Below are 27131 nucleotides of genomic sequence, written 5' to 3'. Positions count from 1 at the left end.
TTGAGTTGCAAATGATTAATTTAGGAATGAGCTTTACACCACCTGTTTGTCAATTGATTTTCTAGAATTACCTCAATCAGCCTCTTTTCGTATTTTGACTGGCAGCTGGATTATTTGTTAGGTGAACCTTTATCCGTTCCTTTGTCCAGTAAAGAGAAAACTCTTAAAATGTTGAGAAACGTTGGCAGTTGGCAGATAATTTTAATTATTTCAGAGGAGTTTTGCTCCATTGAAAAACTGACAGGAGAATGTGAGTCCTTTCCTTTCTCCCCAGCTTAATGACATCGTGTTTGTGTGAGGGTGCTCAGTGTTGCAGTTAGAAGTGACCCACGGTTGACAAGGGGAGCGCCTGGCACCTCTCCTCTCAGTGATGTCGTCAAGGAACTTTTTCCCCTTAGCTAACGAAATGTCTTCTTTTTTTTTTTTCTTTCTGCTTTATCTCCCCAAATCCCCCCCGACCCCGTACATAGTTGTATGTCTTAGTTGCAGGTCCTTCTAGTGGTGGCACGTGGGCCGCCGCCTCAGCGTGGCCTGATGAGCGGTACCATGTCCGCGCCCAGGATCCGAACCAGTGAAACCCTGGGCCGCCACAGCGGAGTGCGCGAACTTAACCGCTTGGCCGCGGGGCCGGCCCCAGAAATAAGTCTTCTTAAACTTCCCCTTCCTACCAAAGGCTTACCGGCATTTGTGAAAAGTCCACATTAGGGAGTTGGCTTTGAGTAATTACTTGGCCAATCCGTTAGCGTTGGAGTGCCATCAGCCTTTTCCTGGGGATGCTCTTCCCCAGGGGAGAATCCGCGTAGAGCAGGAGGCTGGGCACAGGGCGGCGGCCTTCGGGGCCTCTTTACTCTCCGGTGGCTCCAGGTCACCGGGGTGCGAGTCGTTTAAAGATGTCTGTGTCCACTTGGTGTCAGGATTCCTGCTCAGGAACGTGTCGAGGGCTTCTGTGGGTCTGAGGAGGTGGGCTTGGAGTCCCTTCTTCCTCCGCTGTGCCTGTGCCCAGGTGCAGGGGTGGAGGGAGGGTGGCGTCTGAGTTACGGCGTCTGCGCGGTCTTGGGCTGGTGGCTCGACCCCCCACGGAGGTCCCTTAGAGCCTCCGGCTGGGGTTGCCTGTGTGAGGACTGGGGTGGCTTGCTGGGAGTCTGTCCTTAAAAGATCTCTTTCCCCCCTTATTTTCTAGGAGTATGCAGCACTCATTAAAGACCTCAGTGCGTGCAGGGAACAGCTCCTTGAGAGGGAGGAAGAAATTGCCGAAATGAAGGCCGAAAGAAACAACACCAGGGTCAGTAGGTGCCGGAACTTGAGCCTCTGGGCCACTATCAGTCACTCTGGCTGGCTTTAAACTCGAAAGACGTCCACTCTACCTGGTTTCAAACACATTTTCGACATTTTCCCACGACTTAACTGTGATCGATCAGTTCAGCGTTCTCATACTTTTCTTGAAATTCATAGTTAAGAATTAGTATTTTGATCCATTTGAGGAGGAATTTCTCTAACTTTCTACTGGATTGAAGGCATTCACACTGGTTCAGCATGAGATGGAAAGGATTGATTTGCCCCGAATCCCAATGTGCAATTGAAGGTGTTGTTTAAACTTGCGTCTCTGTTGGCCTTTTCTCCCAGCTGCTGTTGGAGCACTTAGAGTACCTCGTCTCCAGGCACGAGCCGTCCCTGAGGATGACGGTGGTGAAGAGGCAGGCGCAGTCCCCCGCCGGCGTGTCCAGTGAGGTGGAAGTGCTGAAGGCGCTGAAATTTTTGTTCCAGCACCACAAAGCTCTGGATGAGAAGGTACCGGCGGCCCCGGGGCCAGCCTTGGGCTGCGCGCTGTGCGCCCGGCGGGCGTTGTGCGTGTGCAGCTTCAGTTTACTCTTAGTAGCTTCTGGAATTCTTCTCAACAAAGTTCTTCTATAAGAAGACAGTTCTATATGGTTAAAAAGTATTAGTTGGCAGAAATGTTTTAGATTTTTGTTTGTTGTTTTTTCCTTTTTCTCCCCAAAGCCCCCGGTACACAGTTGTGTATTCTTCGTTGTGGGTCCTTCTAGTTGTGGCATGTGGGACGCTGCCTCAGCGTGGTCTGATGAGCAGTGCCATGTCCGTGCCCAGGATTCGAACCGACGAAACACTGGGCCGCCTGCAGCGGAGCGCGCGAACTTAACCACTCGGCCACGGGGCCAGCCCCTGACATAAATGTTTTAAAATTTATTATATCCCGTTTATAGATTTGCTGTTAAGAATTGGGTAATGTAATTTATTTAGGGAGAAGATTTTTCTCAAACTTAAAATTTAAAGCTGTTAAAAGCAAGTTTCCATGACGGTAACATCAATGAGAGACGTTCCAGGTGTTCTGTGTTATATTCTGCTAGTGATAGGGTCACTGTCGGCGAAGGCTTGGAGAAGTGTGCACCCACACACTCCACCCCTGCTGTTTTCAGGTGAGAGAGCGGTTACGAGTAGCACTTGAAAGATGTAGTTTGTTGGAAGAAGAATTAGGAGCCACACACGAGGAGGTAAACTTGCTAAATCATTGTGTGCTTGGAATTGAGGGCTGTTAATTTTTACTTCTTAATTTTGAAAAAAGTATGATGCCTTAGTGGTGGATATCGGATGTTCTTTATCTTTCTGAATCTGGGTCATTTGAATGACTCGTAAACTAGACTTTTATTTCCAAGTTGCAAAAGTCTCTTAAGTACCCGGTTGGCCGGGAGATAATAAACTCTGTTTTGATAACCTGGTTCCCCTCAGGGTGGGTGACACCACCATGTGTTTTCTTTTTGTGTTATGGTTACAGTTTATAGTTATGTTTTTCCAAAAGAAGTTTGCTATCTTTCCTTATTTCTTTGCTCTTATCCAATTTTTTTTGGTTTTAGCTAATGATTCTTAAGGAACAGAATAATCAGAAAAAAACACTCAAAGATGGGGTGCTTGACGTAAACCGCAAACAAGAAAATACACGGAGCACTAATGGAAAGGCAAGTCCGTGGGCTTTCTCTTTGTCGTCTCCTAGTTCCATCTGCCCGCAGTGTGCGTGCAGCACTGTTTCACAACTGTTGTCGAGCCCCGCTTCGAGCTTGAGTGTCGTGAGCGCTGTGCCATCCAGCAGGTCTCGTAAATCAGCTTTGGTTTTACCTTCCTCCTGGAAGTCCTTTACTTCCTAGCTCACCAAACAAGCCTATTTAAGGATTTTTTTCCCCCAGCAGCGATCTTCCAATGGTTCCTTAAGCCACGAGGAGGACCTTGCTAAAGTCATCGAGCTCCAGGAAGTCATAGATAAGCAGTCGAGAGAGCAGAGGCAGATGAAGGAGCGTCTGGCCGCCCTTTCCAGTCACGTCACGGAGCTGGAGGAAGACCTGGACACCGCTAGGAAAGCTCTCATCAAATCTGAGGAAATGAACACCAAGTTGCAGCGGGACGTCCGCGAAGTGAGTGGTGGTGGAGACGGCGCTGCCCTGGAGTCCCAGGGCTGGGCGGTTTGGGTTTGATCCTCGCTCATCTTGTCCCTCACGCTCCCAGCTCCCTCCAGCCTTTGGGTTACTGTATAAGTGACGGCCAAACAGAACAGCACTGTGAGGCTGTGGTAGGCGCCTCCCCATCTCTGTGGTGAGGCCTCCTTTCCCTGAGGTCTTCGGAGCTGGAGGACCCCCGGTCCAGCTGGTCTGTTAGCCTGGTGGCCGCGGCTCCCCGCCGTGCTGCAGTGTGGCTGTAGTGCCCTGGTCTGTGGGTCCCTCACGTCCACGGCTTCCAGGCTGTCTGAATTTATTCTTCGTTATGCTCAGGTTTCCTTCTTGCTTAAGGGGAATGTTGGTTTCGGTTGTCTGCTTGTTCCCTGAAAGTGATGTGAGCGTGATCTGCTGAGCGTTAAGGGCGCGTTCCTGGCAGTCTTCCGGCGCTCTGACCTTCTGCTCTGCGAAGGGATGGGTGACGGTATTGAATGTCAGAGGTCGGACCACAGCGAGAGTGGAATTGGCTCACACTGTGCCGTGAGGAGCGTGCTGGAACAATATGCAGAAATAGACTCGTTTCCGGCACATGTTTCTGCACGTAGAATTATTTACGAGAATCTGTCTAACCATCATTATAAGAGCAAATGAGGGCTGGATACTTTCTCTGCTGCTTCCTCCTGTCACTGCAGCCTGTCCTTTGTAAACAAACAGAAAACACGCACGCGCACCCCTGCGAGACCATCTCAGAGAGCCTGTCGGGAAGACCCTTCAGACCTTTTCACGTGGGTGCGGAGCAGCCGCACTGCCCCTTCAGCAACTCGGTGTGAGCAGTTTTCTGTAGGAATTTAAAACAAAGAAAAAGACTACATTTATTACAGAACTTGTTTAGTTATATTGTTCTTTGGCAGCAGGAGGAGATTATTTATGTGGCGGAGTTTAATATGCAGAGGATTTCGAACTTCTTTAAGACCCGTCACTTTGAATATTAAGACGTGGCTAACGTGAGTTCCTTAGTAAACAAAGAGGGACCTGAAATGGACTTTTAGGTTGGGGGACAGGAATGGCGCTATCAGAAAGTTCTGGTCCTGGTTTCAGTGTTCGATACTGTGTAATAGAATTTTGCTGCTGAATGAGGCATCAGAAGGTTGCATCCAATTAAATTGAACTTTGACTTCTGTTCCCATTTGTTAATGTTATTGCTTTAATTTTGTGGTAATTGCATGAGATTTCATCCAACTTCTAGCCAAGAAAATGAGCCTAGTGTCTCAGCATCGTGTCCTTGAGGGGCTTCGCCCCGTCCTGCAGGAGCGCACTTGCATCGTGAGGCACACAGAGGTCGTGTCTTCATTGTCAAGACCTTCACCTCCTGGGATTCTTGCAAGATTGGGCTATTTTATTGTCCATTTTTCTGGGTAATCTTATGTAGAAAAGGATAAGCTTCGTAAACTGAGTGGCCAAACATAGTAGGTGAATATTTATGAATATTTATGATATTTGAGATAGGTACATTGCCATTCACCTTGAAGGAAACTGGCATCTCTATCAACTGAATTCTGAGGACACTAATTTTATATTTGATTTCAAAATTAGAGTTTAGTCCAGTTTTTTCTCTCTTTAGCATTCACCTTTTTTCCGTCTGAAACACCTAATGTAGGCCATGGCCCAAAAGGAAGACATGGAAGAGAGAATCACTGCTCTGGAGAAGCGCTACCTCGTGGCGCAGCGGGAGGCCACCTCTGTGCACGACCTCAACGACAAACTCGAAAACGAAATCGCGCACAAAGACTCCGTGCATCGCCAGGTAGGGGATCTTACAGAGCTCTGTCTGGCTTTCGCTGAATAATTACTAAGGCAGTTAAAGGCCTTTTTCCTGTGACTTCCATGTTGGAAACCAAGGCCCAATGTAAAGTTTTTGTAATCTTAGACTACTGTGTTCAAAAGGGTGAATGACTTCAACTGGCCAGTTTTAATTACTTAGGATTTGATTTAACCATTTTATGGAACTGCACTCCTTGCTTCTTTCTCCTGTTTTGTTTTGTTTTAAGTGAATGTTAATCTGTTGCTTGTTAGCGTTTTTACCAAAGGAGCAGAGTGGCAGAGAGCTGCAAGGCAGTGGCTGCTTGTTAACAGCTGGGTCAGTGTAATACATGGCGCGTTTAGAAATGCAGCCAGCAGGGAGAGTCTGCCCCTCCTGCGGTTTGCTGAGGCACGCTTGCTCCTGTTTCTCTGTAGCCCCAGAGAATCGAGTTAACCAGAAAACCCCAATCCAGCTTCTTGAAAATAAAGTGAGTTCATCTGGTATATCATAAAGTATATCATTAAACCCAAAATAAAAATAAAACATAAAATACTAGGAAGCCATTAACAATTTTATTGTGGAATACTGTTTGAGAGCTTGGGAGTTGTTCACAGGGATGACTTTAAAGGGCAGACCACAAAATACTGTGGACAGTGTGACGCGTTTTCCAAAGGTTTTCAAGCGTAATATATTGTCTGTATGTCTACGGAGATACGTGCACACAGGAAGAGGAGAAAGCTGCTTAGGAGCAAATGTCCGCCTCTCAGGAACCTGAACTTACAGATGATTTTTAAAATTTTCTTTTTTTAAGAAGTTCTTGTCTAAATTTCCCACATTGAAGTTTTTTTTTAGAGTAGGAGGACTTTTTAAAAGAACAATGATACATTTACAAAAATAGCTTGACTAGCTTTTCCTTAGGCCGACTCTTCGAAGGTCTCTGTTTCAAAGGAGAAGGCCATCTTTTGGCTTACCTGCCCCTGGCAGTTGGCTGGAAGTAGTGTTACCTTCAAATCATGGGTCTGGTTATTTTTTAAAAAGGGTTAATGATGACTCTTCTTCCTTAACTTGTCAATAGGAATGAGCAAGCTTCCACAGAAAATGCGTTTTCTTTCATGTATAGGAACTTTGTTTTTTGTTTTGTTTTTTTTTTAAGAAAAAAGACTTCTTCAAAGATATTTAGGTAAAGTAACTACTTTGGCAGAGGCGCTTTGCACATTGAAATCAAGCCCAAACAGTGGAAGACGAGGTTCACTCTGAAGTGCCTGCCAGCACAGTGCTGCTTCTGTCAGAGCTGGTTTAGGAGATGTCTGCGTTTAGAGTTTTCCTCAGTTTGTCAATATGGAGAGGGCCAGAAGATTTGGTCCATTTTGATGCTCTGCTCTCGTTTCGTAGACTGAGGATAAGAACCGCCGGTTACAAGAGCGCCTGGAGTTGGCGGAGCAGAAGCTGCAGCAGACCTTGCGGAAAGCGGAGACGCTCCCCGAGGTGGAAGCGGAGCTGGCCCAGAGGGTGGCCGCGCTCTCCAAGGTGCCGCCTTGGGTTCCCTTCTGGGGCCAATGTCGGGATTTTGATCTTGAGATGATTTCCCTGTGTGCCTTGTTTACCTTTTGTTCTTATGTCGGTGCACCTCCGCCCACGAAAGAGCTCAGATTGCTTCTTAGTCTTGCGTTGTCTGAGATTGGACCGCTTTTTAAATGTCCAGTGTGAGCCTCCTCTTTTGTTATCCCTGAACTAATTTCTCTCCAGTTTTGTCAGGTGTGTGCTGTTCATCCCCAGGCTGCTTGATCTAAGAGTCACTGCTGCTTAGAGTTAGTCAGCAACTCAAAGTGTAGGATGGAAGCTTTGTGTAGAAGGATAGACTTGGTCCCAGAAATCGGAAAACACCATTCTCATTTGTTTTACTTTTTCTTTTTTTTTTGCTAAGCAAGAGTCACCCTGAGCTAACGTCTGTTGCCAGTCTTCCCCTTTTTTGTATGTGAGCTGCTGTCACAGCATGGCCACTGGCAGATGAGTGGTATAGGTTTGCTCCTTGGAATTGAACTCGGGCTGCCAAAGCGGAGCACAGCGAACTTAACCACCAGGCCACCAGGGCTAGCCCTGCCATTTTCTTTTAAAGACAATGAAAATAAATTTGTAATAAACAAATTTTTAAGCAATTTATTCATTCATCTGTTCAACAAATGTTGACTAGGCGTATGCAAGACACGCGCCCTGCCCTCTCTATCCACAGGTGACTAGGCACCTTCAGAATGATGTTGTAGGTGCTAGAAGCAGGTGGCCCGTACGGGAGGAGGAAGCACGTGATGACAGAGAGCCCAGCCTCCCTGGGCCTAGGGAAGGCTTAGCCTCCAGTGCCCGTGGGAGTCAGCCAGGCAGAGAAGCGGCCCCGGGCCAGGGGGCCTCCTGGCAGAGGCCTGTGTGGGCGCCTCCGTCAGTGGTTTCATGTCGCCTGGTTCGAGCTTAGTGAGCTGCTGGGGAGGGCACCCGTGGGAAAAGGGCAGGACAGGCACAGGCTGCTGCTGGTGAAAACTCGCCTTGGGTGGGTCAGATGCTGTCGAGTGCGCACAGGCCTCCCTCAGAGCAAGTTCATTGCTAACAGCTGTCGCAGAACCGCTTCTCTTCCTTCGTGATCTGTGTTTAAAGTGTCGGTTTCTTCTCTCCCCTGTCATCTCTCCTGTCCCTGGTTGACCTTATAGTCTGACCCTTGGTCTTCTGGAATGTCTGCTGCTAAGGAAGCTAAACTGTTCGAACTTACTTCCCAGCTCAGGAAGGTAGAACGTGTGCATTGCTCTCACTCGCGCTTGCTGCTTCCTGCTTTCCCTGCTGACTAACCAAACGCGGTGTGAGGGTGGGGAGCATACGATCCACTGAAATTGGGCACGGGGTCGGGGAAGCACATTTCTCTCACCACATTTGTCACCAACACCAGTCCTGCCTCAGCGTCACCAACGTGAGAGGATTAACCGCTTCCCAGATGAGCACGTGAAGCCACGTAGGCTGTGTCGGGAGATGTAAGGAGACGCTTTCCGTCTCACGTGGTTGACAGTGGTGCACGCAGAGCATGTTCCGCTGGCTGCCGCCGCAGTGGTGTACAGCATGCTGCCAGGGAAGCGGAGGCACTGGTTGAACTTACACTGTGTTTGCTGACAGGCCGAGGAGAGACACGGCAACATTGAGGAGAGGCTGCGCCAGATGGAGGCACAGTTGGAGGAGAAGAATCAAGAGCTGCAGCGGGTACGTGTCCAGGCACAAGGCCGAGCGCCGAGCCCGGTGCGGGGGGACGCGCTCAGGCAGGGGAAAGCGACACCTCGTGATTCCACTTGTCCCGACGCGGACACCGGTCCCTTCTCCATCCTGTCATGTGTGTTTCGTTTGTGGCCTCATGTACGAGTCGTCTGCTGACAGGTGCATCCACCCCGGGGACAGTCATGCCAGCACTGCAGCAGGGGAAGAGCTTGGTGCCCGTAGGCCCTGCAGGGAGGTGGGTCCCCAGCCCGAGGAGGCCGCTTGCTTCTCTGACCCGCCCGTCAGGGGACCTGCTCCAGGCGCCCCTGAAACCTGAGGTGCTGGCCTGGGGTCCCCGTGAAACTTAGAGTGAGGCGTGTTGTCCTAGATGACAGGTCCACTTGCTTAGGATATGGCACTGAAAGCCCAAATTCAGGTCACGGGCCTGACTGTCTCCCAAAGTACCAAAGTATGACTGCAGACACACAGGTGTGTGCAGAAGTGGGTATTGGCGAGGAAGAGGAGACTGTGACTGAGCTGTGAGCTGTGAAGAGAGTGTGCAGTGGAGGCTCGTGTCAGTTGAATCCTGAGAGAGTTTTCCCTGAGGAGTTGGTCAGGTGTCAGTGTGGAGCATCCAGGCAATGGAGCGAGTGGCCGTCCTGCGTCCGGCTGGCACCCAACCTTACGACACCAATTCAAGGCCGTCAGATTTTATTTTCACCAGAAGCCCGTATTCTTGGGCGTGGACCGCAGACTTTCAAACATTCTGACTCCCTTCAGAAGATTGTATCTTAGTCCTCTGCCTGCCCCCCATACGCACACACGTAGCTCTTAGGCAGAGATTTTTATCCGTTTGGGGATGCACTTCCTTACTTTCAGAACTGTTGATAGAATTTGGAAGGACCAGTGTTGAGATAGGGGTGCCATTAATAAGTAAGGCAATTCCAAGTAAACGTTTAAGTTGCTTTGCTTTAAAAATATTTGAACACCGGTGCCTTATTGTGTGGTGTGCTGGGTCTCTCCAGATGGTGGTAGCTGCTGTGTGTTGGGCATGATTCTGAGAGCCTTCTGTTTGATTTGACCGTGACCCATGAGAAAAGGGAGATGCTGGCACCCGTGGTGGTCAGCTGAGGACGCTGAAGCACGGAGGGCTTGACTGTGTTGGCGATTCCCTGTGGGCTGCTCCTCCAGGCAGCGTGGCTTGAGCGCAGGTCTCAGCCCCCGAGCCATGCTGCCCTCTGCCCGGGAGCTGCCCACCGGCCCGGGGGACTCACCCTGACAGGTGCCGCCTGTTAGCCCTTCCTGTCCCCTCCACGTGCCCTTTGTCTTTGTTCAGAATAAGGGGTGAAAGCAAGCTTTTTAAGCCATGAAATTGATGATAGTTTTATAAAACACAGACTTAGCGACTTTATTTTTAAGTTTTAAAATTACTCGTGATTATTTGTAATTTTTCAACATAAACGTTCATTACGAAAAATTCAAGTGATGTAGGAGTATAAAGAACAGGTGAAAGTCTCTGTCTCCACTGTTTTTTCCCCAGATGAATTTCTTTACCTTTTGCTTTGTGAGTTGAGTTCATTTTTTCTCCTGAATCCAGACGCAAGCTTCTGTTTACATGGGCAGATTCCTCCACTGGTGTGTGGATAAGCTGATCCCCTTGAAACTCTGCTGTGTCTGGGTGTAAATCTGCTCCTGGAGCCCACCCGACAGTCAGGGATGGGTGACGTTGCTGAGGCCCCGTGAGGGCCTCGTTTAAGGAGCAGTGGACGTTCTCATTAACGCTCTCGCAGACTTGGCCCTGCCTTTCTCTGCGCCTGTGAGGCAGTCCTGGTCATCGTGTAGATGTCCACTGATGGCGGAGGGCCGGAACAGCCCAGGGATGGCGGCACGGGTGACTCCAAGGTGGGGGAAACGATCCTGCCTTTGCTCGCAGTGGCCAGGTTTTTGTTTCTCCTGTTCCAGGCAAGGCAGAGAGAGAAGATGAACGAGGAGCATAACAAACGCCTGTCCGACACCGTCGACAAGCTTCTGTCAGAGTCTGATGAGAGGCTCCAGCTTCATCTCAAAGAGAGGATGGCTGCCCTGGAAGACAAGGTGGGATGTCACACACCTCGCCGAAGGTTTCCCATCCTTTACAGAGAGATCGCCCATGTTCTGCTCCCCAGGAATGCTGCATAATGGTGGTTAACAGCCATTACAGGAAGTAGAAATGACTCCGTAAGGAGGAAAAAGTGCCAACTGTTAACCGCTCGCTGAATTAACTTCTCGTTTGTTATGTTCTTGCCCAATTTGTGTGTATGGAAGCTTGTTTACCATTCTTATTCTCTAGAGCAGGAGTTGGCAAACTGTTTCTATAAAGGGCCAGATAGTAAAAATTTTAGGCTTTTACGAATTATGAGTAATTGAGCAAAATAATTTCATGCCTACTAATAATGAGCATGAAAGCAGCCGCTGGTGACATGTGAGTGAGTGACTGTGTTCCAGTAGAACTTTGTTGACAGGGACAGGCCCTCGCTTGCCAGCTCCTGCACTGGAATCTTTTGCTGGGCCCAGCCCTCACCCCTTCGTTGCTCCTGCGTCGGAAGTTAATTTCTGTCTCATTTATAAACATAACGGTGTAGGAGAATGGTGTAAAATAAAGGCTTGGATCAACTGAAAGTGTTCCAGCTCCTCCCTCTCTCCCTCCATTCGGTTTGGAAAACGTCTGAGCAGGACTCATGCTCCTCTCATCATGGGGACACTTCAGCCATCCCCAGGGTGAAGGAGAGCCCTAGAATTTGTCAGAGAAGCTCTCATGGGCGACAGTTGCATTGGGCCTTGGCACGACCTGTCCCGACTGCACGGGTGTCCCTAAAGATAACGGCCAGAGCCTGCCCTGAGGTGGGCACCGTGGTCACGCTCATTCGAGAGAGACCAGTGGTCATTACTAATGACGTGACGTTCCTGTTGCACAGAGCCCGTCAGGAAAGGCGTTATCAGAGACCACACAGGGCGCTTCCCCCTTTCCTCCTTGATCAGTGGGCCAACCTTAAGGGCAGAATACTTTGACCTTAGATTTAAACTGTACATTTGAAACTTATGTCAGGTTTCCCAAGTGACCGATGAATTGTAAAATCTAAAAGCTGCTATAAACCAGTTTAACGGATGCAGATAGGCCTACACTATGGGCTTGACATGCTTACTTAGAAAAATCCATCACGGAGGTAGTAGGTTCTGTATTTAAAAATTATCATGAGAAGTTGCGATGGTCTCACTGTTGCATTTCACTCTAATACTGCTCATGAGTACGTTCACGTGGCCCCTTTTCCGTGGTACTTTATTATCTTAGACAGAAATGTAGCCATACTATTATGTGGAACGTTTTCAAGAATCAACACTAAAGGACTCTTCATCTTTTGCAGAATTCTCTATTACGAGAAGTTGAAAATGCAAAAAAGCAGTTAGAAGAAACGCAACATGATAAGGTACTTAAATCTCTAAATCATTGAGAAATCCGTGAATTGAGCGAGTTCACTGTTGCTATAACTACTACAGACGTTGGGTGAAGTGGGGTCAGACTTTCCTGCTGTAAGATTTATGGCACTCCTAGAGTTGTGCGTGAATGCGTTTGTGTTGGCGGTGGATGTTAAGTCTGGCAGCGGGTAGGGATCAGAGTTCTGAGTCCTTTCTGGGTTCATTTGGAAGCTAAAACCTTAGCACAAACCTGTCGTCTAGAACTGTGCTGTGCAACAGAAATGTAATGGGAGCCACATGTATAATCTAAAATTTTCTAGTAGCCACATTTAAAAGTGTAATATGAAACAGGTGAAATTAGTTTTACTTAACCTGATAGAGTCAAATGTTATTTTATCATGTCATTAATATAAAAGCTAATGAGCTGCTTTACATTCATTTTTTCATAGTGGGTCTTTGAAACCCGCTGTGTGCTTTATAGTTACAGGACATCTCAGTTTGGACCAGCCCCATTCAGGTGCTCAATGGCCACGTGTGGCGAGTGGCTGCTGTATGGGACAGGATAGATCTAGAAGGTTATAGGTGACTTAAAAAGTTTTTTGTCAGTTTTCCTTACTGTTTTGACGTGTACAAAAATGAGATTGGACGTACAAATGAACAAATGATTCATGAATGAATGAATGTGTGCTCGATGTGAGACAAAGACAATACAGAAAGGAAAAAGACAACACAGGGAAGTCTGTGCAGTAGAAGGTGAGTATTGTTCGCCTCTCCCACCCCAAATCTCTCTACAGAATTAATAATTGTTAATGACTCGGTGTTTCGCCTCTAAAAACTTCTCTTTGACTAAGACATGACTTTTTATGCATCAGGGTTTATAAAGCTAATTTGGTGGTCTGAGTGTTTATGTTTACTATAGGACTCTCGGAGAAAACGTTCTCAGAACTAAAATACTTGATATTTATAACTGCTAATTTAACCTATTATGGTTATGTTCAACATTTGATGCAAATAATTTTAAATCCTGAAGGAGACAGCTGCAGTATGTGTCATTTGCTGTTTTGTAGGATCAGCTCGTACTGGACATCGAAGCCTTGAGGGCTGAGCTGGACCAAGCGAGGCTGAGAGGGGTGTCCCTTCACCACGGGTACGGCACTCACGCGTTCACAGACATACTCCAGCACCTGCTGTGTGTGTACGGGGCGCTCACAGACGTGCTCCGGCATCTGCCGTGTGTGTACAGGCCACTCACGTGCTCACAGACGTGCTCTGGCACCTGCCGTGTGTGTACGGGCCACGCATGCGCTCACAGACACTCTCCAGCACCTGCTGTGTGTGTACAGGGTGCTCGCACACTCACAGACGCACTCCAGCACCTGCTGTGTGTGTACAGGGCGCTCACACCCTCACAGACACTCTCCAGCACCTGCTGTGTGTGTCCGGGGCGCTCACAGACATGCTCCGGCATCTGCCATGTGTGTCCAGGGGATTCACGTGCTCACAGACATGCTCCGGCACCTGCCATGTGTGTACAGGGCACTCATGTGCTCACAGACACGCTCCAGCACCTGCCCTGTGTGTACAGGGTGCTCGCACACTCACAGACACATTCCAGCACCTGCTGTGTGTGTACAGGGCGCTCACAGACATGCTCCAGCACCTGCCGTGTGTGTACAGGGCGCTCACATGCTCACAGGCGCACTCTGGCACGTGCCATGTGTGTACAGGGTGCTCACGCGCTCACAGACACACTCTAGCACCTGCCATGTGTGTGCAGGGTGCTCACGTGCTCACAGACGTGCTCTGGCACCTGCTGTGTGTTTACGGGGTGCTCAGACATGTTCAAGCGCCTGTCGTATGTGTATAGGGCGCTCACACCCTCACAGACGCACTCCAGCACCTGCCGTGTGTGTACAGGGCGCTCACATGCTCACAGGCGCACTCTGGCACGTGCCATATGTGTACAGGGTGCTCACGTGCTCACAGACACGCTCCAGCACCTGCTGTGTGTGTACGGGGAGCTCACGCACTCACAGACACGCTCCAGCCCCTGCCGTGTGTGTACAGGAACACATGCAGGCCACAGGGGCAGCCAACTGAACACACTGCCTGGCCTGAGCTCAGGGAGCCTGGAGCTTCGGAGCAGGCCGGAGGGCAGAGGACAGCATCATCCTGAAGGTTAGGTTCTGGTACCTTGGAGGTTCCCGTCACATCCTTGACTCAACTCAGAACCGCAGGAGGAGGTGGGGCTGGGGACGATTGATTAGTGTCGGGCATATGAGTCTGAGGCACCCGCCAGAGTGTGGGCGTGATGGTGTCGGGATCGGAGGACAGAGCCCAGGGTGCCAGAGGAAGCCCCGTCCACCTGGGAGTGACGGTCGCATCCTCGAGGTGAAAGAGAAGGCCGCGGAGAGCCTGCGCTGCTGGAGCGGGAGGATGCCCTGACGTTCGCGTGTCTGGTGCGGCGCTTGGAGTCTGTATGTTTTGAAGAGGCTGAGAGTTAACGGCGTGGCGCTCGCAGATCTTTCGAGGCGTGACCGGGCCGGCTGCTGCGGGAGTGAGCCCCCTGGCTCGGCGTGAATCTACCAAGTTGCCCGGCATCCTGAGTTTTTCTTCCTCATCGTGGTAGAGGCGGTAATTCTCATTTAGGTGATTTACTTCTTTGTAGAAAATGGTCATCAAGTGAGAGTTACGCTTTAGCAAAAGTTATCGAAGCGCTTACCTGGTGGCAGTGACTGAAACACAGGAGACGGGCCCCTGCCTCCAACACGACTCAGGAGGAAGCTCCGAACCTCTGCAGGTGTTCCGGCATTTGCCAAGTTAGGACATCCTGAAGGTTTAGGGTATCTTGCGGCTGTCCCTGCCTAACCCACTCCTAGAAACTAGAGGAGAAATCAGCGAGGACAGAGAGGCAGAGCCAGAAGCTTCCCCTGACGCCGAACCCGCTGGAAGGTGGAGTTTCGAGGAGGAGAGTGTGCGCTTCAGAGAGCGAGGTGCAGAGGAGGACCAGTGCAGGGAACAGGCACTTGCTTTCTGCTTCAGGTCCTCGCTGGTGGAAGGCTCGTGTCGTTAGAGCGCTGCAGGCGGACCCGCTGCTCGGGATTGCAGGCGTGTGTGCGAGGAGGCTCTCACAGGCACGTGGGTGAAGAGGAAGTGGACACGCGTGTGTGACTCTTGTGGAAGTTGAGTCCTGAAGGGAAGGGAGCCGGTGTAGGAGCTTGAGGGGGTGGCAGAGCTGGGGGCAGTTTTTCCGATGGAGACGTCTTGACATGTTTGCCGGTCCCAGGTGTGATGTTAGAGGTGAAAGACAAGGAGAGAAAGGAGCTCTTTGCTCTGGTAGTGCAGAGGTGGCAGGAGGGGATGGCCAAGGTCACCTGGGGCGGAGTGGTCTGAAGACAGTGGGCAGGAGAGGCTGCATGCGGAGGGAAGGGCTTTGTTTTAGGGAGGCAAGGCTAGAGGCTGCATGTCAAGTGGCCTAGAAGAGAGGTGGTTGGGAGCTGTAGAAACGGGGGGAAGACCAATCACAGTAGGCGTGGAAGGGCCTTGGGTGGACTGAGGAGAAGGGGTCTGGCAGGCAGGGCAGGCTCAGCTCATTTGGTGTGACTCCACGGTGAGATCGGTCATCTTGTTTTTGTGATCTTCTCCATGAGAAAAGGTAGTCTAGCTTGAGGAGTGGAAAAGCACGGTGATGGGTGGCCTTCCATAAACAGATTGGCCATATAGAAGAGAGGCTTCAGCAAGTGATGAGCTGCAGGGTGGTGGCGGGTCGGGAGGCAGGTAAGCCTGGGAAGGGGTGTCAGAATCGGGAAGCATTTGTGCTTCCCGAACCGTCCAGAGGTACACGCAGGATTTCAGGTGCATCGCTTTCATCTGCCGTTGAACCGTCTCACGGCCCCAGAGCAGTTGGGCTGGAAGTCACCCTGAGGGAGAGTGAGAGTGTCGTGAGGAGTAAGGGGTAGAGGAAGTAGGGCTGGGTGTGCTCCAAGGGGAATTCCAGACTTGGAGATCTTCGAACAGGCAGTAAATCTCGTGTAACGCTACAAGAAGGTATTTCTTTAAAAAGATGTCGAGAGGTGTGTACCAAAAGTAGATGAGTTGGCATGTCAGCCTGGCCCTGTCCACGATCGGGTGGGGAGGCTCGAGGGGTCCCCTGTCTAACTGGCTTTAATCAGATGAATGGACTCTGTCTTCTCAGATCGTAAGGCCTCCTGAAAATGAAGGCAGCCAGCCTTCTTTCCGGAGAACAGGGAGGCCCTCGGTGGCGGGCCAGGACTGAGGTGTGGCTGGGGTGCCCACGGTCACGGCTGAGCGCTGGGCTGGGCTGCGCCCTCCTCGCCTCTGCTCACCAGTTCCTCCCCAGGGCCTCTCCTAGTGACTCTCTTGAGCGTCTCCCTCGCGGGTGCTCAGGGCCCCAGTCACTGGTTCAGGGGACTGTTTTAGCCGGGCGTGTTGATTGTCTGTCAGTCTGATTGCACGCAGTCTCTGCTTTTGGTTTGGAATCCTCAAAGCGTCCTGCCCAGCCCGGTTCATACCAGCCCGAGCTGTGGTCAGAAGGGCTTCTGCAGCCGCTCCCTCCGAGGGGCCTGTGGGAGCGCTTCAGACAGTGCCACGCAGAGAGAGGAGTGTCGGTGTCCACCAGCCTCACACTGCGGAGCCTGGCACAAATGGGAGAGTGACCGTGGAAGGCCGCAGGTCGGGGTGGGGGTGCTTCCTGGTGGGTCGAGGAGAAGGTCGAGCAGAGGCAGGGCTGAGCACCCCTCTGCGGGCCCTGACATGGGTGACGGATGCCTCTTCCACGGCCCAGACAGCTGGACCCCATCCTCTCATCTCCAGGTCTGCAGTGGCAGCATTGGCTTTCCTAGGTATGGAGTGTCCCCGCTGGCGGGGCTGAAAGGCTCAGTGCTGGCGGGAGCGAGGACAGAGGTGCCCTCCTTGGAGTCCTTTTTCTGTGAAATTACGTGTTTTCCAAATTGACAGCTTCTGGCTTGACTAACAAACTTAGTTCGCTTTTCTTATCTAATAATGACCTTTTGTTTTCCATATTTCAGCCGACCCCACTTGGGCAGTGTCTCGGATTTCAGGTTCCCTGTGGCAGACGGTCCCGCAGACGCCTCCAGCAGCAGCGCGGTGTTGCGGCGCCCCCAGAAAGGCCGCGTGGCAGCCCTGCGGGATGAGCCGTCCAAGGCAAGGGCCTCCGTCCTCGCCGCCCGCGAGCTGCCGGCCCTCGGGCGTGTCTCCTGCTCGTCCCGTGACTTTGAGACTTTGGGGATTCCAATGGTCATAGGTCGCCTTCTCTCTTCCCCTCCCCCCATTTTCCTTTTTCTGGCTAAGAGTTTCGTTTTAGGCATGCTTTTTTCTGAAGAACAAGTTCTGATAGAATATGACCTACTCTTAAGTGCAACGTAATGTAATTAGTACGGTTTGGAAGCAGCGATAAGCGTGAATGAATGCGTGTATCCGTCATCTTTTAGTGAGAAGAATTCACATCGGGAAGTTTAAATACCTTCCTACTTGTGTCTGTTTAACAGCACGTCTTTATCTACTTCTGCGTATTTTTATTTACAGCACCCGTATTCAGTGCACACCTGGTTTGGGCCAGGCGTCATTATAGACTAGGGCTCCAGCAGTGAATACAGGCAGAGAAGATGCCCGCACCGCCAGGGCGCACGTTCTAGTGAGGAGCCAGCGTGCGTGAGAAGTACAGTACGGGCCGTGTGTCAGTTTCCTCTCACTGCGGTCACGGGCTGCTGCGAGCTCAGTGGCCTAAAGCAAGGAGCACTTAGAGTTCACAGGTTCCGTGGGCTCGGGGCTGTGAGCAGGACGGTTCGGGCTCAGTTCTCCTGAGGTTGCAGCCGTCCGGATTCTCGCCTGGGGCTGAAGAGTGCACTTCCAGGCTCACTTGCCTGGCTCTGCCTGGCCCCTCTCTGGGGGCTGCTTGAGTGTCCTGGAAAGGTGCCCGCCAGCTTTGCTCCGGGCTCATTCTGAGAGAGAGCCAGGAGAAAGCCCCAGAGCCTCTGAGGCCCTGGTCTGGAGGCAGCACGCCTTCACCTGGGCTGCACTCGGTGCGTTAGAGTGAGTTAGCGAGTCCTGCCCTCACTGTGGGCCAAGGGAGGAGTGTTAGAGAAGTGTGGACGTATATTTAAACCACCACAGGGTTTCCGATGGTCATAAGCAGGGAAAGGAAACCCGGGGTACCCTGAGCTGTAGGAGGGGAATGATAGTTTTAAGTAGGGTAGCCAGCGAGGTCTCACAGGGACGGTGACATTTGAGCCAAGGAAGGGAAGGACCCATTTGGAGATATTAGAAGGTCCTGCCAACACGATGTGCTGATGGGTTGAATATAGAGTATGAGACAAAGAGGCGAGTGAGGCCCCCGAGGGCCCGTGCTTGAGCAGCTGGAGGCTGGAGGCTGTCTCCTGCGATGAGGAAGACTGCGGGGCAGGGGAGACGAGTGGAGCCTGGCCCTGATCAGGTCGACAGCCCTATCTGCTGTCCAGGTGGACGTGTCAGGTAGGCAGTTGGATATTCTGGCCTGGAACCCAAGAGAGAAGTCTGGACTAGAGATAAAGATGTGGGGGTCATGACCATACAGATGGTGTTTAAAGGTGTAAGATGAGATCAAGTCCAAAGTGGGTGCCTGTTGATAGAGAGGAGCTTCCAGGATAGAGCCGTGGGCCCCTCCAAAATTGAGAGGTTGGGGAGACTGAGAAAGGACCGGCAGGAGACTAAAGAGTGACAAGGAGGTAGGCAGAAACCCTGGACAACGGGGCCTGCAGCCGAGTGAGCGAGATGCTCAGGGAAGAGGGAAGAGCAGCAGGCCTGGGCCTGCCGATGGGCCAGACGAGAGGGCGGTGGAGGTCAGTGGCGGACTTCTTAAGGTGGGCGCTTTGATCCTGGAGCAGCTCTGTGGGAGGGGAGGTGAGCAGGAGGAGAGGAGGTGGAGGCGGAGTCAAGGCGGCTCTGGAGACCTTTTACTCATCGGGACGAAGTGCAGTGGTGGCTGGAAAGAGACGTGGCATCCAGGTTCCGTGGTTCTGGTGTGTTATCTGAAGGAGGGAGAAGGGCGCAAACCTTCTCAGGCTGATGGGTGTGGGCCAGTAGAGAATCGATTACCCCGAGAGAGGGAGGGAGCACAGCAGGCGAGCCTGGAGTCAGCCGGAGGGGGTGCGCCTCGTGCCCAGAGGTGGGGCTGGCCTGGGTGGGGGCCCAGGTACCTGGCCGCGACCTCAGATCTTGGGAGGGGAGGTGGAGTGCATGGGTAAAGGCCCGGGGGACGGGGAGATAAGCCAGCAGGGCATCTCAAGTCTTGTGGTTGCTCTGATGTCGTGTCAGTGAAGTGGGAGGCAGGGCCCTGGGCTCAGTGAGGACGGGAGAGGAAGAGATGGAGGCTTCGAGAGAGGGGCTGAGACAGCCGCACGGGATGGGTCACGTGGCCCCGGCGCGCATGCCTTCTCTGTGTGCGTTCTGATTGCACACGGTACCCCTCCATCACGCGAGAGAGGAGTTGGCTCGGCACAGAGGAGCCTTTTCTCCGAGAGCCTCAGTTCTCTAGAGACCGTGGTCCGCCAGCTCGCTCTTCCCTGGGTGTTGAGACGAGTGCGTCCGACAGCTGCCCTGCTGTCTCCTTCTGCCCCTGCCTGCTGCTGTCTGTGCTCGTCCACACCGGGCTCAGAAGAGGGAGGATTGGGGAACTCCAGTGAGGTGTGTTACTTGATAACACTAGTACAGTGGTGTGGCAACTGCAGTGAACACAGCTGCCATGGATCTAGTGAACTTTTTACTTCCCATTAGCGTGGCTGATCGTGCCATGTTTTTGTGTGTGTGGTTTTTGTTTTTGTTTTTGCTGAGGAAGATTAGCCCTGAGCTAACGTCTGTGCCGGTCTTCCTCTGTTTTATATGTGGTTCGCTGCTACAGCGTGGCCAACTAGCAGTGTAGGTCCAAACCCGTGGATTCAGGCCACCGAGGCAGAGTGCACCGAACTTAACCACTATGCCACAGGGCCGGCCCCCCCATGGTGTATTTTTCTAATTTTCAGTTTTTGTTTGCACTCGGTCTTGTCACCATTGTGAATAACGTCATGGAAATGCCTTGTGTCCACAGTGAGATGTGACTGTTACCAGGCAGTCTAAGTAATCGACTGTCCTGCCCCTGAAATACTGCCTGCTTAATACGTGTCAGCAACTTACAAGCATGGCCTATTTTTCCAAAATCTTTTGGGCTTCTATTTAAAAGATATTTAAGTTTCTGCTAGGTTTACTGTAAGTTGCTGTAACTTGGTTGTTATTTTCCATCTTTGCTGAGATTTGATTTTCTTGTTTCTAGGTACAGACTCTTAATGAACAGGATTGGGAACGTGCCCAACAAGCGAGTGTCCTGGCCAACGTGGCGCAGGCCTTCGAGAGTGATGTGGACGCGTCCGACGGCGAAGACGACAGGGACACCATCTTCAGCCCAGCTGGCCTCTTGTCCCCCAGTGGGCAGGCCGATGCCCAGACGCTGGCCATGATGCTTCAGGAGCAGCTGGACGCCATCAACAAGGAGATCAGGTACGTGGGCTTGTGCATAGCACCACAGACACCATGCATGTCTCTAAAGAATTGTATGCTACCTAGGACAGTCTGGAAGAAATACTGTGGACGTATTCTACACGTCCCATGATAGTAAAACTTAGTTCAATCCTGTTTGAATAGTTTTAAGTTCTGAGGTTGCCCTTGATTGGAAAGTTCAGTTGACCGGGCGTTCTCGCCACAGTTGTGGTGTGGGTACACTTGTGTAAGATCTTGCAGAAGGGTGAAAGGGGTTCGGTCCGTTCCCCCACGAGCCGATGACACAGCTGGAGAGCGTTGCCGGGGAGCTCAGTGTCCACCTGTGCCACTCTGGATCCCAGGCCGGGTTCCAGAGACGGGCGGGGTGCAGAGAGCTGAGCGCACATCGGAGGAGGCCTCCCTGCTCCGAAGTGCAGAGGGGAGCTGTGGTGTGGGGCAGGGCACCATGGAGAGCCAGGAGGAGGTGGACTGGCCTGGCGCCCTTGTGGGTAAGAAGCAGGACTCTTTTCACGGGCAGTGCCAGGTGGCGGGTGACTTACGAGGAGAAACGCCAGAGTTCAGTCCACTGGCAAGCGAAGGTGAAACATGCAGTAGGAAGCGGGAGGGAGAGTTTCCTGCCCCCCTCCAGCCTGAGTGTCCCCCAACTCTGAACCCTGCGGGGGGCAGGGAGCTGGGGCAGCGTCCACCTGCCGCTTGTGCCTCCTCCAGCGCTGAGGAGGGCCCTCTTGTGTGTCTTTCAGAGCCTCACGTTTTCAGGTGTGTCACCCAACCACCTGGAACAGAAAGCCGAGGTTTTCAGATTGGCAAATTCCCACTCCTACTTGCGTTTTCCTCTATTAAACTAATAGAATGTGAAAATTGGTTCATTACAAGACAGTGGTCAGGGGCAGGCCCCATGGCCGAGTGGTTAAGTTCACGCGCTCCACTTTGGCGGCCCTGGATTTCACCAATTTGGATCCTGGGTGCTGACACAGCACCGCTCTTCAGGCCATGTTGAGGCGGCATCCCACATAGCACAACCAGAGGCACTCCCAACTAGAATCCAGCACTATGTACTGGGGGCTTTGGGGAGAAGAAGAAGAAGAAAGAAGGCGACGATTGGCAACAGTTGTTAGCTCAGGCGCCAATCTTTAAAAAAAAAAAAAAGACAGTGGTCAAAGGATGGTTTGAATCTTAACCTCGTCAGTGTTTCAGAGGTGTTTTCTTTCGAAAGCCTCTTAGCAGTTATAACAGTAAATTTACACGACAAAGGGCCGACTGTGGGGTGCAATCCAAAGACTTGCCCGTCTGAGGGGGGGCTGTCCCCGTGGCCGAGTGGTTAAGTTCCTGAGCTCCGCTGCAGGCGGCCCGGTGTTTTGTTGGTTCGGATCCTGGGCGCAGACATGGCACTGCTCATCAAGCCAAAGACTTGCCCGTCCGAGGGGGGATTAAGAGGCCTTAGGTCTGGGGTGCAGGGTGACAGGGAGCCCAAGATCTGCCCTGTCAGGCCTGAGGCAGCCGTGGTCCGGTCCTGCATGCACACAGAGACCAGCCGTGTGCCGGTGACCCTGCGGGAGGTCCGGGCAGAGTTGCTGCCAACATTTTGTTCTTGTCAAGCTGACACAGACGCCAAGTGCCGGTTCCTGCGCAGAGCCTGCGGGAGGGAAGGAGGGGCAGAACTAACTCCAGGGAGAGCTGTAGGCTCTGCAAGGAAGGGGTGTGCGGCCTGCAGTCTGCCTCCGTAAACCACGGTTCGTGTGCTGTGTTCAACCCCGCAGAGCCCGGAAGACTGCCTTTCCCCATCGCTGTGGGAAATGCGAAAGGATTATAAACGTCAGCTTTTATTTTTCACAGTGTATTGCTAAGTAAAATGGGTTCTTCTTTATGTAGCAAGTTGACCTGATATAAATGGTAAATTCTGTCCACTGCCTTGGTATCAGTAACAGAAAGTACTTTCAGAATATATAAGTAGAACTTTAATTGGACAGGTTACTGCAAGGTTACTACTAATTTAATATTAGAGTAATGATTTGCATAGTCAAATATTAAAACTGCTGTTTAAGCATCCACTATACATTAGGAGAGAAGAGCTTTAATTATGAATTTCCAAATTAATGCAGCATGGTTGACGTGAATTCATTCAGATGAGGCTGGTGGAGAATTCTGTCAAATAATACAAACAAAATACTTTTGTTCGAACTCAACCTTTAAAAAAAAAAAATCAATGTTTTCGTCTAGTCTAGAGACTTAAGTGTTTGGAAACTCCTGATTGCTTTGTAAATTGATTTTTTGATTATATCAGAGTTCCCAGTTTCCAGTCAAAAAAACCGATAGGTAAATGTGCAGCTGTGCCCTGAGAAGTGGGAATGTCGGAGCTGTAAAATTCAAACATCTCGTTGTGTAGTAAGAGAGTTGCCAACTAGCCCCTCCAGACTTGTGGGGTACGTAAATAAAATCAAACGCGAGTGATCAGAGATAGTTGGTAAGACTCAGTGGAAGGTGTACTTTGTGCTGTTCCGAAGCCGAGTGTGTTAAAGAGAGAAAAAGTGGAACGTTTTTGCTGAAGTGTTAATTGTTGGAGCAACCGTCATTGGAGTTTCCTTACAGTAATGCAAGCACCGATTTTTTCATCTGAACCCGTTAATCTGTCTGCTAATGAAGGAAGGATGACTGTTTTGTTTTTACTTTAGGTTGATACAGGAAGAAAAGGAAAACACAGAGCAGCGGGCGGAGGAGATTGAGAGTCGAGTTGGCAGTGGGAGTTTTGGCAATCTTCGTCGTTTTAGATCAGTGAGCTCCATTCCCCTCTACCCTGCCTCCTCGCTCGCCGGCTCCTCTCCTCCGAACAGTGGCCGGTCCACCCCGCGAAGGATTCCGCACAGCCCAGCTCGGGAGGTGGACAGACTAGGTATCATGACTCTGGTAAGGATTTGTCTTTTCTTGTGCTGTCTCCCCTCGCCCCCGACACACCTGATTTAAGTCTTGGACACCACGAATATGCTTTATTTTTAACCCGGAAGAAAATCAGGTGCATTTGTTATGCTCAGAGGTTTGAGATTTTTAAAACCAACTCATATTTAATCATTCAACAATAGCATGGTGACAAATTAATTTTAATATTGGGGTGATGCCTGAACTCCAGAGAAGTTTTCACTTGTTCAGCTCTGAGCGTGGTCAGCTCTGCAGGGTTCGGCAGCTAGGGGGATATTTTTGTTTTCCAGCGATAGACAGTGTAACAAAAGTAAATACAGCAGCCATCGTAACATATAGGAAAATGTGCAGAGAGAGTCAGTGCTGTCTGTCTTTACGTTCGGGATGCCTGACTGGAGGGTACAGAATATGCCGTCAAAAACAAAACTGAAGAAAAAGCTAAATCGGTCCTCTTAATAATGCCCTCGGTGGCATGCTTGGCACCGGTTCTGCAGGTGAATCCAGGCTGGCGTGAGTGAGAGCGCGCTGCCGCTTGGCCTCCCCGGGAAGCGCGGGGCTGCGTTCGTGCGCAGCCTCTGGAAGTGTAGGGACCGCGACAGCGTGCTGCTCTAAAGAATAGTGCCTAGCTTTCTCACGTGTTTAGTCTGGGTTTTGTGAATGCATGAAATCATGTTGACAGCGTTCTGCTTTCTCACTGCGCTTCCGTTCTCATTTCTTCTGCTACCACCCATTTTCGTTTTTAGTTGCGTTGTTAGCCTGCGTGTAATTAAATGAACCGTGAATCGCTTTAGTAGCGTCCGAAGTGGTAACTAGTCCATTTCGCGTGTTTTGACATAGTATTTTTATAATTTACATCGTTAGCTCATTAGCTGATATTTTAAGCTCTTTGACAATTTCATGCTTATTTCCTTTCAGAGAATTTGTAAAAACAGTTCTGTTTTTCTTTTTCCTTGTTTTTGTAGTTGTGTGTGCCGGCTGACGCTGTGTCTGCTTCCGTGTTTAGTTTTGATTTCCTGTGTCATCCTTCTGTTTATTTTGTCACTGTTAGTCCAGGCCTCAGCCCGCGCTGTGACACCCCCTCCACGGGGTGCTCAGGGAACCGCCACAGTGGGGGCCATGGTGTGTGTGTGGGGGCCACTGGGGCTCATTAGTGGGGTTTCTGCGTTATCTTCGTTTCTCATGAAATAGTGTCTTTTTCCCTCAGTAGTGATACGTTTTTACTGCTGTGTCACTGTACAACAGATGTGGATACAGGCATGATATCGCTGGATCAGAGTGCTTTTATTCAAACTGTGTAGGGTTTGTGTAATTCAGAAATGAAATCTTTTATATATACAGAGATAATCCGCCAAGTATAGAATTAACGGAAACTTGACACAAACAGTATACCTTTTGGTTTTGATGCTTATATTCAAGACTGTAAATTTCATCAACTTGTTGGACATAAACAATTAATGCCTTTAATAGACTATTTTTTAAATTCACATATCTCATAGGAATCATAGAATGTGAAGATTCCACCTGCTATTCTGCTAGCTTTTATCCTTACGTATTTTCACAGGGTACCCTGCTTTAATCAAAAAATTTATGTTTGAGAAATTTTAAATCAATTTCTAGGTAAGAATTTTATATGAATGACCAATAGGTGATTAATAACTAAAAGTAGGTTTGTTCAGTTTTATAGTAAGTCTTGCAATAACTTCCTCGTCAACTAAATTGATGTTTAGAGACATGTTTTTCATTAGGGCAAACTAAGTTCTAGAGAAGTTTGGCTTAGAATAGACAACTGTTAGGGCCCTTTGTTCTATAAAATGCCGTATTTTAATAAATTGTATATGTTGTAATAGAATTTTATCTCCCTGAGTAACGATTTATAGTGTTTCTCTAGTAAATCTTGAGTAACTTACTGTTTAAATTTCATGGTGAAAAAGATGTTCCATTTCCAGTTACGTTTTCTCTGAATCTCAGCTTGCTTATATCTGTCTTGTCATTCTCTTTTTAATATATTTACCTGTACTGATCCTTGAATTTTTAACTTCAGAGTATGCAGTAAATCTGGTTTCTCTTCATTTCTTTGCATGCGTCCGTCAGCCTAGTGATTTAAGGAAACATCATAGAAAGGTCAAGTGTTTAGTAATTTAACATACCTTTGTTTCTCTGAAGTATTGACGGGCACCTATCATTTGGCATGAATGAGCCCTGTGAATCACTGACATTTAAATGGACATGTTGACACTCACCTGGCATGTCACAAATGACGATTGTCCTGTTGGAGACAGGTCACTGGTGGTTTGCATAGAATGCTGGGACAGGCGTAAGGGTGTGCCTTTCTTCCACTCATTTGCCTTCTCATCGTTGCATGCTTATTTATAATGGCTATAGTATTTTTTCAATGAGAAATTACTGAAGCAGAGCCACAGATTTTAGTTTGGGGAAAAACTAATTTTAATAAGCATAGCTAGAAGGGCCGGCCTGGTGGCGCGGCACTTAAGTTCGCATGTTCTGCTCCTCGGCAGCCCGGGGTTCGCCGGTTCGGATCCCGGGTGTGGACCTGGCGCCCCTTTGCGAAAGTCATACTGTGGGAGGTGTCCCACATATAAAGTAGAGCAAGATGGGCACGGATGTGAGCTCAGGGCCAGTCTTCCTCAGCAAAAATAGGAAGATTGGCAGTAGTTAGCTCAGGGCTAATCTTCCTCAAAAAAAAAAAAAAACATAGCTAGCTGTCATGAGCTCTTATTGTATGCCAGGCCCTGTGCTGAGTGCTCTACGAGTCTGCTCTCTTGTCCTCATGGACTTCCGGTGAGATGCAGGTTACTGTCGTTATCCCCATGGACAGATGTGGAACGGAGGCTCAGAGAGGCCACGTGCTGTGCCTAGGGGCACACAGTTAGGGAACGCTGCAGTGTGGACTGGTCTGATTTCAAAACCAGGACACTGAGTCGCTTCCCCCACGGCCTGACTTCTCTGCAGATTCTCTCACCTCCTCACTCGTCCCTGACAGCGGGGGCCAGCGGGCCTCTTCTCCTTATAGATAGTCGTGAATCGGGCTTCCCTGTTCTTGGAGGACGTGCACGCACTGGGGAGCAGATCTGTTGACCAGAATGCCTTCCTCCTAACCTTCACGCCATGTGCCTAGCCTGCACCCCGACCCAGAAGCTGCCTGATCCTGCGCTGGTAGGCCGCCCTTCGGATGCTCGGGCAGCTGTCCTCTGACCGCAGCGCTTAGAGCACATGAGCTGGGTGGCAGCCGTGGGAGCCCTCCGCTGCGCAGAGCACCGTGGCGATTCAGCGAAACGCAGGCTCAAGTCCCCGCTGTCAGTGATGATTTGTGACCCGGGTGTGCTGCTCGCCCTCTCTGCGCCTTGGTTTGCCCTCCTGTTTAAGTGAAGACAACGACAGAAGCGCGCTCCTCGGGGTGGCCGCAGACGGTGCCCGTCCGTGCACGATCTGCAAGGAGCTGAGAGCTTATAACCGGCCCCGCGGCGCACAGCACGCCCTCAGTCCCGCCGACTCGCATCCGTGTTTCCCTCGGTGGGAAGGCTTTCTCAGGGAAGGAAGGAGCGTGTTGATTGACGTCCAGGCAGGACAGCCTGACCCTGTTGCTCACGGCACTGTGGGCTGGCTGGCTGGCTCCTTCGAGGGCCTTGCTGTGGGGCTGTGGTGAGGATGAAAGGCAGGAGTGCAGGCATGGTGCAGACACGGGCGGCGTGGGCCACGCACTGTCCTCCTCCTCAGCGTCCCTGGCCTACGCCGCCGTG

The 27131-nt window shown here is 50.6% G+C and overlaps 1 protein-coding gene and 1 long non-coding RNA gene across 40 annotated transcripts in view; one reads left to right on the top strand and one right to left on the bottom strand.

The window, feature by feature from the left end:
* Positions 1–27131, top strand: part of LOC138916668 (liprin-alpha-1-like) — a 102205-nt gene that overhangs the window by 39969 nt on the left and 35105 nt on the right. For 19 of the 39 annotated variants that reach the window (XR_011423966.1, XR_011423974.1, XR_011423972.1 and 16 more), the window contains 15 exons: positions 1181–1282; positions 1624–1788; positions 2433–2507; positions 2868–2969; positions 3195–3419; positions 5095–5241; positions 6631–6765; positions 7935–8009; positions 8389–8472; positions 10426–10557; positions 11865–11927; positions 12984–13063; positions 16965–17100; positions 20240–20463; positions 23133–23364. Coding sequence is in view for 28 of the 39 variants with exons in the window: in XM_070229758.1 (XP_070085859.1) it covers positions 1181–1282; positions 1624–1788; positions 2433–2507; positions 2868–2969; positions 3195–3419; positions 5095–5241; positions 6631–6765; positions 7935–8009; positions 8389–8472; positions 10426–10557; positions 11865–11927; positions 12984–13063; positions 16965–17100; positions 20240–20463; positions 23133–23364 (1977 nt within the window). In the remaining 11 variants the exon portion in view is untranslated. The remainder of the gene's footprint in view (positions 1–1180; positions 1283–1623; positions 1789–2432; positions 2508–2867; positions 2970–3194; positions 3420–5094; positions 5242–6630; positions 6766–7934; positions 8010–8388; positions 8473–10425; positions 10558–11864; positions 11928–12983; positions 13064–16964; positions 17101–20239; positions 20464–23132; positions 23365–27131) is intronic. The other 20 variants (XM_070229774.1, XM_070229765.1, XM_070229760.1 and 17 more) reach the window with 5 other exon arrangements.
* LOC138916676 (uncharacterized) lies at positions 23539–25563 on the bottom strand. Its single transcript, XR_011423981.1, has 2 exons — positions 25385–25563; positions 23539–24129 (listed from the first exon to the last, which is right to left on the bottom strand). It is a non-coding gene; the product is annotated as an uncharacterized lncRNA (long non-coding RNA).

Source organism: Equus caballus, chromosome 12, assembly GCF_041296265.1.
Source record: "Equus caballus isolate H_3958 breed thoroughbred chromosome 12, TB-T2T, whole genome shotgun sequence".
NCBI lineage: Eukaryota > Metazoa > Chordata > Mammalia > Perissodactyla > Equidae > Equus > Equus caballus.
Note: the sequence above shows the minus strand (reverse complement) of the source record. Positions and strands in the feature narration are given on the sequence as shown.